We start from the raw sequence: 11,456 nt of genomic DNA on the forward strand, positions 1-11,456 counted from the left end.
CCTTGTTCAGCAACACTCCCTAGGACCTTACCATTAAGTGTATAAGTCCTGCTAAGATTTGCTTTCCCAAAATGCAGCACCTCGCATTTATCTGAACTAAACTCCATCTGCCACTTCTCAGCCCATAGACCCATCTGGTCCAGAACCTGTTGTAATCTGAGGTAACCCTCTTCACTGTCCACTACACCTTCAATTTTGGTGTCATCTGCAAACTTACTAACTGTACCTCTTATGCTTACATCCAAATCATTTATGTAAATGACAAAAAGTAGAGGGCCCAGCACTGATCCTTGTGGCACTCCACTGGTCACAGGCCTCCAGTCTGAAAAACATCCCTCCACTGTAACATGTAACACATCTACCCTCAACCTCTTGTGACATGGGTTACTCGCCAATCATTGGACTTTCCCCAGATGCAAGACCAACAAATGCCAGCTTCTGATTGGTCAACTGCCCTTGGGAGTCATGATACAGACTCCAAAATCTCTTCCTTTGCAGCATCCATGCACCCAATCCCCTCCCTGTGTGTCCCACAGACAATCATTGAATCCTACATTCTGGGATGGTTACCTGCTGCCCATTGAGGTTTCAAAGACCTTCCCCAAGACGCAAGATCGGGGTGTTGCTGGTTTTCCAGCAGGCAAGTGAAACCCCATTGCCAGTGAGCATTTCAGGTCAATGATCTTCGTTTGAAATGTCACAAATTTTTAGCAGATGAGAAACAGAACAAAACGGATGATCTATGACAGATGCAAAACTGGAGAAATTAAATGAAGAAAGAATTGGTGATGCCGAATCAAAGAGAGTGGAAATAGGTCAAGTGTGTGACTGTAAAGAAACAAAAGCTGTATCTTGAAGAGGTGTGAATGGCAGAATGATGAACAGTTTGCATCCGATGGCAAAAGGAAGAAAAAGTTGGAGTAACCAAAGCCTGAATGAAAGTAAAAACAAAGGAAGCTGAGAATACGGTCTGAATTACTGACCTCAATGTCAATGACCTCAAAGGGTGTCCAATTGAAAGATGAGTAGCTGTTCCTTGAGCTTCACTGGAAGACTGCAGGAAGCTGGGGACCGTGAGGTCAGCCTGACAGCGATGTGGAGAATTTAAATGAAAGGCAACCAGTCAGTTGGGTCATGCTCCCAGGATGAACAGGGTTGTTTCTGTTTTCATTTATGCTTTCCAGCATCCATTATAGCTTAACAAGTGTCATGTTTTGTTTGGAGCAATGATGTCAAATATAATGCATGCCACATTTTCGGGTTGTGGCCATAACGAGCAAACTTGATTTTGTTGGTGGATGGGTTTCAACCAGGTAATTGACTGGTGTGTAGGAGACAGTGAGATCTGCAGATGCTGGAGATCAGAGTTTAGAGTGTATTGCTGAAAAAGCACAGCAAGTCAGGCAGCATCCGAGGAGCAGGAAAATCGATGTTTTGGGCCGGAGCCCTTCATCAGGAATGTCCAGGGTTCTGTCTTTCCAATTTGTCCAGATTATAGCAAGATTGAAAATTCAGCAAGAGCATGGATGTTTACCTGAATCTGTTAATTACTTCTTGACCGCAAGTAAATAGAAATAAGTGAAGAAATTATTCCTATTTTATTTCTAATCCCAGATTATCAAAGTTAATTAAGGATCTGTATGTCAGGGTCCATATTGAGTTTATCCAGTCCAAATTAGAGACTGGTGCTAAAGGTTATGGGGAGATTTTGGAGGTGCTCCAATTGATGGAATACATTAACATATATACAGAGAAACGTTAACAGACCAAAGGGATTTAGATATATTTTTGAAGATTAAATGTTTTCAGGATTTAAAGAGACGTCAAAAGAGAATGGGATTGGTAGGTTGGCCCTTTTGGAGAGATAGCAGTTGCATGATGGACCAAATAGCCTCTGCCTCTGTAATCCAATGCCTGGGTTTAGCTACTTAATATTCTGGTCTTTAAACAAACTGAAAACCCTTCAGAGTTGCAACTCAGGACAAAGTCCCATACATTGTGTAACAGTTTTTGCAGCAATGGGCAGGTTGTATTTGAGTTGGGCTTTTGGTAAATTGTCAGGACACTAACTACTGCAGCCTTGATAATACAAGCAGGTGTACACTGATGCCACTCCTGCTTACAATTCTCTTTCAAGATTCAGAACTATGCAATTGTCTAACAATAACTCATGGTCTAAAGGCCAAATGCATTATCCTACAGGATCTTCAAAACACCTTTGAAGGGCAAGAATCTTCCTGGACGAATGTTTATTTCTATCTGAAATAACCACAAATATTGAAGTTGCCTTACATTTGTAGAAAAAAAAGTTCTGTTAGGAACTTTGAGCTGGTGCAAATCTTGCTCATTGATAAGGCAGACATTTTTATGTCCATTTGGGATGATAGTTTGTGACCATTTACAAACCCTTGAAGAATAGGAAAATCATATTGAACCCAATAATCCAGTCCTTATTAACTAATCTTAACCCGTCCACTCACCTTCCCCCAATATCTCCCAACTTTAAACACTCAACTTCTTCCCACATTCTTCAATTGCTCCCACCTTCTCTCTGTATTCCTCAATTCCATTTACCACTGTCACGCTGCTATCCTTAAATCCTCTCCAAAGACATACTAAAGTCTCTCTTGAACTGTCTATTCACGCACAACGGTAACCTTCCCAGCTTCACATCTCCATTTAATATCCCTGTTTACTTCAAATGAAAGGGTTTGTGAGACTAGATTTTGTATTCACGAGAGATAAAATGTCTAACTTCAAACAGTTGCAGCCACTTCCAGACCTGACAAGTGGATGATCACATTAAGATCCTTTCAATATTAGCTAAAGGGCTTTCCTGTCGAATATTCCAATCAGCATTCTGCCCAGGACTGACCCACTTAATGTGTAATTGATATTGCATCGAGACTGAGAGCTGCTTCACAAGGAACCTTATCTGGTCTTGACTGTGTTTCAGTGGCTGGAGTGTTGATCTGTCAGAGATGGTGACTTTTGACTCAACATTCGAGTAAACTGAGGCCTCTCAGCCAAATATAAAAGTTCTAATGGTACGATTCAAAGAAGATGAGTAGAGTTATCTCAGCTAATTTTTATCCCTTAACCAACTTCATTTAAATAATGTCTCTCAGTCATTTTCGCATTGTTGTTTGGGAGATCTTGCTGTGTCTAATTTGGCTGTTGCATTTCTTACAACGGAGTATTGTACAACAAAGTACTTACGTAGCTGTAAGATAAGCACTTTGTAATGCCCTAAGGTTGTGAAAGGTGCTGTAGAAATTCAAGATTCCTTTATTATAATAATCCCCATGCGCTCTGCACATATTGAGATTTAGACTACATTTCATAATTATGAAGTGCTTCAAGAGGTTGGCTATGGCTCACATTAACTCTAGCCCCCCAACCTGCCTTGATCCCTTGCAATTAGCCTACTATTGCAACAGGTTCATGGCAGATGTTATCTCCTTAACCCTACGCTCATCCCTGGAGCATCTTTATAATAAGGATAGCTACATCAGGCTTCTACTTATTGACCACAGCTCCACTATAATCCCAACCAAACTATCTCCAAATTCCAAGACCTAGGTCTCGGCTCCATCCTCTGCAAATGGATCATCAACTTCCTGACCCACAGACCACAATCAGTGAAGATAGACAACAGCATCTCCTTCACAATAATCCTCAGCACTGGTGCTCTCCAAGAATGTGTACTCACCTCCCTACTGTACTCCCTGTATATTCATGACTGTGTGGCCAAATTTTATCTAAACTCCATTCACACATCCAAACTCCATACTTTTCACAGTATTTATAATGTGACAATAATAAATCAAATCAAATTAAATTCTGACAGCATTGGAAATTGTTGCACTCTGCGGTTTTTATTTGAACAGTTGACAACTCCAATAGCAAAGTTGTTTTCTAGGGGATGCACTGCTCCTGTCCTCAGTGCTGGGCAACACTGCACTCCATTGCTCTTTGGTGAAGGTCCATGTCCTACGCTACACTCCCAGCTTCCTGTTTTCCTTCCCTGAACCACCTCCTGGGTCACTGCAATGCCCCAGCCACTCACTCACTCAATAGGCAAAGCTGCTGATTGTTCTACTTTCGCCAATATTTGGGGGGGGGGGGGGGTGGGAGCAGTAATTATTGATTAGTTGCAGCATTGTCAAGATGGAATGAGATACCCTCACCTGAGTGCTTTGCAAGTTTGTATCTGTATTTTGTGGGGTCAAGGAGTGAGGCCTGCTTTACAATATTCAGACACTAACAGATTAATTCAAGATATCTAAAACCTGATCAATGTACTCTCAAGTTTGGTGAATTTGATGAGGGCCTGCAGGACTCAAACATCTCCGCCGTGGTCACAGCTCCTGCTCCCTGATCACACAATCCCTTCATGCTAAACAAATTAAACTACTGCCCACTTCAATAACTGTTGAAACACAGTTCTTGTCAGCCTTGCCTCGAAAATAATGTCAGGTTGAAGTTTTTCACTTTGTCCACAACGTGCCACTAACCTTGCCAAATATCACGTCAGTGTCCCAGCTGGACATTTATTCTGTCAATATTTTAAACACATTGCCAGCAGAATGTTGACTTGCTGGTTTGTTTAACACTGAAGCAAAACGCTGTCAGTTATTTACCACAATGACAAAGCTCATGAGTCCCGACAAATATTTTACAAAGCCAAGAATCAGAGCATTTCAAAGAGTTGAACGTGAATACCTCATACATCTGGACGCTGGTGAAGAAACTTGCTCTGAAGCCCTGGTATTTGTGCTGTAAAAGTCTTCCAACTCACAAGCAATCCACTCGTTCTCTACCAGTAAACAGCACTTGGCAGCAACTCCATGTAAACGGAGTGCTGTAACTTAATGGGTACAAGTCGCTGCCATGTATATTCACTGGGAAAGGGTGGAAAGCTTTCTTCCATTAGTACAACTATGTAATCAAACTATATGTACAACTACTCCTCAACAGCTTTAACTCACAAGCTGTTTGCATCCTACTCTCTGTGATGCTCATTCTGGTTTCATTTGCCTGATGTTTGCATTAAGTGTGCTTGCCTAAACATCAGTTCACTGTCAGATCTCCTCACAGGATGGAAACCTGACTATCCCACACAAGTATCAAAATGAAGTTTTGTTGTGGCTTCAAGCAACCATGAAATGGCATTAAATTGGACCCATACCCCAGTAAGAGTCAGAGTGTGTTGGACTGTATCCCAATAAGAGTCAGTATGTGTTGGATTGTACCCCAGTGAGAGTCAGTATGTGTTGGATTGTACCCCAGTGAGAGTCAGTGTGTGTGGGACTATAACCCAGTGAGAGTCAGTGTGTGTGAGACTGCACCCCAGTGAGAGTCAGTGTGTGTGGGACTCATACCCGAGGAAAAGTCAGTTTGTGTGAGACTGTACCCCAGTGGGAGTCAGTGTGTGTGTGGGACCTGTACCCCAGTGAGAGTCAGTATATGTGAGACTGTACCCCAGTGAGAGTCAGTGTGTGTGAGACTGCATCCCAGTGAGAGTCAGTGTGTGTGTGGGACTGTACCCCAGTGAGAGTCAGTGTGTGTGTGGGACTGTACCCCAGTAAGAGTCAGTGTGTGTGTGTGTGTGTGTGTGTGGGACTGTAGCCCAGTGACAGTCAGTGTGTGGGGGGGACGGTATCCCAGTGAGGGTCAGTGTGTGTGAGACTAACCAAGTGAGAGTCAGTGTGGATGGGACTGTACCCCAGTGAGAGTCAGTGTGTGTATGTGGGACTGTACCCCAGTGAGATGCAGTGTGTGGGGGGGACTGTACCCCAGTGAGAGTCAGTGTGTGTGAGACTGTACCCCAGTGGGAGAGTGTGTGTGTGTGGGACCGGAACCCCAGTGAGAGTCATTGTGTGTGAGACTGTACCCCAGTGAGAGTTAGTGTGTGTGTGGGACTGTACCCCAGTGAGAGTCAGTGTGTGTGTGGGACTGGATCCCAGTGAGAGTCAGTATGTGGGGGGAATGTACTCCAGTGAGAGTCAGTGTGAGTGAGACAGTAACCCAGTGAGAGTCGGTGTATGTGGGACTGTACCCCAGTGAGAATCAGTATGTGTGTGGGACTGTACCCCAATGAGAGTCAGTGTGTGTGAGACTGTACCCCAGTGAGAGTCAGTGTGGATGGGATTGTACCTCAGTGAGAGTCAGTGTGTGTGAGACTGTACCCCAGTGAGAGTCAGTGTGTGTGAAAATGCAACCCAGTGAGAGTCAGTGTGTGTGAGACTGTACCCCAGTGAGAGTCAGTGTGGATGGGATTGTACCCCAGTGAGAGTCAGTGTGTGTGAGACTGTAACCCAGTGACAGTCAGTATGTGTGGGACAGAACCCCAGTGAGAGTCAGTGTGTGTAGGACTAGTACCCCAATAATAATCAGTGTATGTGGGACTGTAACCCAGTGAGAGTCAATATGTGTGGGACTGTAACCCAGTGAGAGTCAGTGTGTGTGGGACTGTACCCCAGTGAGAGTCAATGTGTGTGAGACTGTACCCAGGTGAGAGTCAGTGTATGTGGGACTGTACCGCAGTGAGAGTCAGTGTGTGTGTGGGGGGGGACTGTACCCCAATGAGAGTCAATTTGTGTGAGATTGTAACCCACTGAGAGTCAGTGTGTGAGAGACTGTAACCCAGTGAGAGTCAGTATGTGTGAGACTGCACCCCAGGGAGAGTCAGTGTGTGTGTGGGACTGTACTCCAGTGAGAGTCAGTGTGTGTGGGGGGGACTGTACCCCAGTGAGAGACAATGTGTGTGAGACTATAACCCAGTGAGAGTCAGTGTGTGTGGGACTGTGCCCCAGTGAGCGTCAGTGTGCGTGAGAAAGCAACCCATAGAGAGTCAGTGAGTATGGGACTGTATCTCAGTGAGAGTCAGTGTGTGTGTGGGACTGTACCCCAGTGAGAGTCAGTGTGTGTGTGTGGGAATGTACCCCAGTGAGAGTCAGTGTGTGTGGGACGGTACCCCAGTGAGAGTCAGTGTGTTTGTGGGACTGTACCCCAGTGAGAGTCAGTGTGTGTGTGTGGGACTCGTACCCCAGTGAGAGTCAGTGTGTATGGGATTGTACCCCAGTGAGAGTCAGTGTGTGAGACTGTAACCCAATGAGAGCCATTTTGTGTGGGACTGTACCCCAGTGAGAGTCAGTGCATGTGGGACTCGTACCCCAGTGAGAGTCAGTGTGTGTAGGACTGTACCTCAGTGAGAGTCAGTGTGTGTGAGACTGTACCCAAGTGAGAGTCAGTGTGTGTGTGGGACTGTACACCAGTGAGAGTCAGTGTGTGTGTGGGACTGTACACCAGTGAGAGTCAGTATGTGTGTGTGTGGGACTGTACCACAGTGAGAGCCATTTTGTGTGGGACTGTATCCCAGTGAGAGTCAGTGCATGTGGGACTCGTACCCCAGTGAGTGTCAGTGTGTGTAGGACTGCATCTCAGTGAGAGTCAGTGTGTGTGGATCTGGACCCAGTGAGAGTCAGTGTGTGTAGGACTGCATCTCAGGAAAAGTCAGTTTGTGTGTGACGGTACCCAATTGAGAGTCAGTGTGTGTGAGAATGCAACCCAGTGAGAGTCAGTGTGTGTGGGACTGTACCCCAGTGAGAGTCAGTGTGTGTGTGGGACTGTACACCAGTGAGAGTCAGTATGTGTGTGTGTGGGACTGTACCACAGTGAGTGTCAGTGTGGATGGGACTGTACCCCAGTGAGAGTCAGTGTGTGTGAAACTGTAACCGAGTGAGAGTCAGTATGTGTGGGACAGTACCCCAGTGAGAGTCAGTGTGTGCAGGACTCCATCTCAGTGAGAGTCAGTTGTGTGGGACTAGTACCCCAATAAGAATCAGTGTATGTGGGACTGTACCCCAGTGAGAGTCCGTATGTGTGGGACTGTAACCCAGTGAGAGTCAGTGTATGTGGGAATGTACTCCAGTGAGAGTCAGTGTGTGTTAGACTGTAACTCACTGAGTCAGTGTGTGTGTGGGACTGTACCCCAGTGAGAGTCAGTGTGTGTGTGTGTGTGGGAGACTGTACCCCAGTGAGCGTCAGTGTGTGTGAGAATGCAACCCAGTGAAAGACAGTGTGTGTGGGACTGTACCCCAGTGAGAGTCAGTGTGTGTGTGGGTCTGTACCCCAGTGAGAGTCAGTGTGTGTGTGTGGGACTGTACTCCAGTGAGAGTCAGTGTGTATGGGATTGTACCCCAGTGAGAGTCAGTGTGTGTGAGAGACTGTAACCCAGTGAGAGCCATTTTGTGTGGGACTGTTCCCCAGTGAGGGTCAGTGCATGTGGGGCTCGTACACCAGTGAGAGTCAGTGTGTGTAGGACAGTACCCCAGTGAGAGTCAGTGTGTGTGGGACTGTACCCCAGTGAGAGTCAGTGTGTGTGGGACTGTACCCCAATGAGAGTCAGTGTGGATGGGATTGTACCCCAGTGAGAGTCAGTGTGTGTGAGACTGTAACCCAGTGAGAGTCAGTATGTGTGGGACAGTACCCCAGCGAGAGTCAGTGTGTGCAGGACTGCATCTCAGTGAGAGTCAGTGTGTGTGGGACTAGTACCCCAATAAGAATCAGTGTATGTGGCAAAGTAACCCAGTGAGAGTCCGTTTGTGTGGGTCTGTAACCCAGTGTCAGTCAGTGTGTGTGGGACTGTACCCCAGTGAGAGTCAGTGCGTGTGCGACTGTAACCCAGTGAGAGTCAATGTGTGTGAGACTGTACCCAGGTGAGAGTCAGTGTGTGTGGGACTGTACCCCAGTGAGAGTCAGTGTGTGGGGGGAGACTGTATCCCAATGAGAGTCAATTTGTGTGAGACTGTAACCCACTGAGAGTCAGTGTGTGAGAGATTGTAACCCAGTGAGAGTCAGTGTGCGTGTGGGACTGTACCCCAGTGAGCGTCAGTGTGTGTGAGAATGCAACCCAGTGAATGTCAGTGTGTGTGGGACTGTACCCCAGTGAGAGTCAGTGTGTCTGTGGGACTGTACCCCAGTGAGAGTCAGTGTGTGTGTGTGGGACTGTACTCCAGTGAGAGTCAGTGTGTATGGGATTGTACCCCAGTGAGAGTCAGTGTGTGTGAGATTGTAACCCAGTGAGAGCCATTTTGTGTGGTACTGTACCCCAGTGAGAGTCAGTGCATGTGGGACTCGTACCCCAGTGAGAGTCAGTGTGTGTAGGACTGCATCTCAGTGAGAGTCAGTGTGTGTGGGACTGGACCCCAGTGAGAGTCAGTGTGTGTAGGACTGCACCTCAGGAAAAGACAGTTTGTGTGTGACGGCACCCCACTGAGAGTCAGTGTGTGTGAGACTGTAATCCAGTAATAGTCAGTGTGTGGGGGGGGACTGTACCCCAGTGAGAGACAATGTGTGTGAGACTGTAACCCAGTGGTAGTCAGTGCGTGTAGGACTGTACCCCAGTGAGAGTCAGTGTGTGTGAGACTGTACCCCAGTGAGAGTCAGTGTGCGTGGGACTGTACTCCAGTGAGAGTCAGTGTGTATGGGATTGTACCCCAGTGAGAGTCAGTGTGTGTGAGACTGTAACCCAGTGAGAGCCATTTTGTGTGGTACTGTACCCCAGTGAGAGTCAGTGTGTATGGGATTGTAGTCCAGTGAGAGTCAGTGTGTATGGGATTGTACCCCAGTGAGAGTCAGTGTGTGTGAGGCCGTAACCCAGTGAGAGACAATGTATGTGAGACTGTAACCCAGTGGTAGTCAGTGTGTGTGGGACTGTACCCCAGTGAGAGTCAGTGTGGGGGGGGGACTGTACCCCAGTGAGAGTCTGTGTGTGTGTGTGTGAGACTGTACCCCAGTGAGAGTCAGTGTGTATGGGGTTGTACCCCAGTGAGAGTCAGTGTGAGTGAGACTGTAACCCAGTGAGAGCCATTTTGTGTAGGACTGTACCCCAGTGAGGGTCAATGCATATGGGACTCGTACCCCAGTGAGAGTCAGTGTGTGTAGGACTGCATCTCAGGAAAAGTCAGTTTGTGTGTGACGGTACCCCACTGAGAGTCAGTGTGTGTGAGACTGTAATCCAGTGATAGTCAGTGTGTGGGGGGAACTGTACCCCCGTGAGAGACAATGTGTGTGAGACTGTAACCCAGTGGTTGTCAGTGTGTGTGAGACTGTACCCCAGTGAGAGTCAGTGTGTGTGAGAATGCAACCCAGTGAGAGTCATTGTTTGTGGGACTGTACCCCAGTTAGAGTCAGTGTGTGTGTGGGACTGTACCCCAGTGAGAGTCAGTGTGTGTGTGTGTGGGACTGTACCCCAGTGAGAGTCAGTGTGTATGGGTTTGTACCCCAGTGAGAGTCAGTGTGTGTGAGACTGCAACCCAGTGAGTGCCATTTTGTGTGGGACTGTAACCCAGTGAGTCAGAGCATGTGGGACTCGTACCCCAGTGAGAGTCAGTGTGTGTAGGACTGTACCCCAGTGAGAGTCAGTGTGTGTGTGGGACTGTACCCCAGTGAGAGTCAGTGTGTGTGTTTGGGACTGTACTCCAGTGAGAGTCAGTGTGTATGGGATTGTACCCCAGTTAGAGTCAGTGTGTGTGAGTCTGTAACCCAGTGAGAGCCATTTTGTGTGGTACTGTACTCCAGTGAGAGTCAGTGTGCGTGGGACTGTACTCCAGTGAGAGTCATTGTGTATGGGATTGTACCCCAGTGAGTGTCAGTGTGTGTGAGACTGTACCCCAGTGAGAGCCATTTTGTGTGGTACTGTACCCCAGTGAGAGTCAGTGCATGTGGGACTCGTACTGCAGTGAGAGTCAGTGTGTGTAGGACTGCATCTCAGTGAGAGTCAGTGTGTGTGGGACTGGACCCCAGTGAGAGTCAGTGTGTGTAGGACTGCATCTCAGTGAGAGTCAGTGTGTGTGGATCTGGACACCAGTGAGAGTCAGTGTGTGTAGGACTGCATCTCAGGAAAAGTCAGTTTGTGTGTGACGGTACCCCACTGAGAGTCAGTGTGTGTGAGACTGTAATCCAGTGATAGTCAGTGTGTGGGGAGGACTGTACCCCAGTGAGAGACAATGTGTGTGAGACTGTAACCCAGTGGTAGTCAGTGTGTGTGAGACTATACCCCAGTGAGAGTCAGTGTGAGTGGGGGACTGTACCCCAGTGAGAGTCAGTGTGTATGGGATTGTACCCCAGTGAGAGTCAGTGTATGTGAGACTGTAACCCAGTGAGAGCCATTTTGTGTGGGACTGTACCCCAGTGAGAGTCAGTGTGTGTAGGACTGCACCCCAGTGAGAGTGACTGTGTGTGAGACTGTACCCCAGTGGGAGTCAGTGTGTGTGTGGGACTGTACCCAAGTGAGAGTCAGTGTGTGTGTGTGTGACCTGTACCCAAGTGCGAGTCAATATGTGTGAGACAGTACCCCAGTGAGAGTCAGTGTGTGAGACTGTAACCCAGTGGGTGTCAGTTTGTGTGTGACTGTACCCAAGTGAGAGTCAGTGTGTGTGAGACTGTAA

At 47.4% G+C, this 11,456-nt stretch overlaps 1 protein-coding gene across 3 annotated transcripts in view; it reads right to left on the minus strand.

Annotated features, from left to right (window-relative positions):
- LOC122539703 (growth factor receptor-bound protein 7-like) overlaps positions 1-4,817 on the minus strand; it is a 151,937-nt gene extending 147,120 nt beyond the window's left edge. For 2 of the 3 annotated variants that reach the window (XM_043674707.1, XM_043674704.1), the window contains exon 1: positions 4,726-4,809. In XM_043674707.1, the coding sequence (XP_043530642.1) occupies positions 4,726-4,734 (9 nt within the window). In that variant the 5' untranslated portion in view covers positions 4,735-4,809. Of the gene's footprint in view, positions 1-983; positions 1,085-4,725 lie in introns of all 3 variants that reach the window. The other variant, XM_043674708.1, reaches the window with a different exon arrangement.
- Positions 4,818-11,456: the final 6,639 nt, after the last annotated feature.

Source organism: Chiloscyllium plagiosum, chromosome 33 (assembly GCF_004010195.1).
Source record: "Chiloscyllium plagiosum isolate BGI_BamShark_2017 chromosome 33, ASM401019v2, whole genome shotgun sequence".
Lineage (NCBI taxonomy): Eukaryota > Metazoa > Chordata > Chondrichthyes > Orectolobiformes > Hemiscylliidae > Chiloscyllium > Chiloscyllium plagiosum.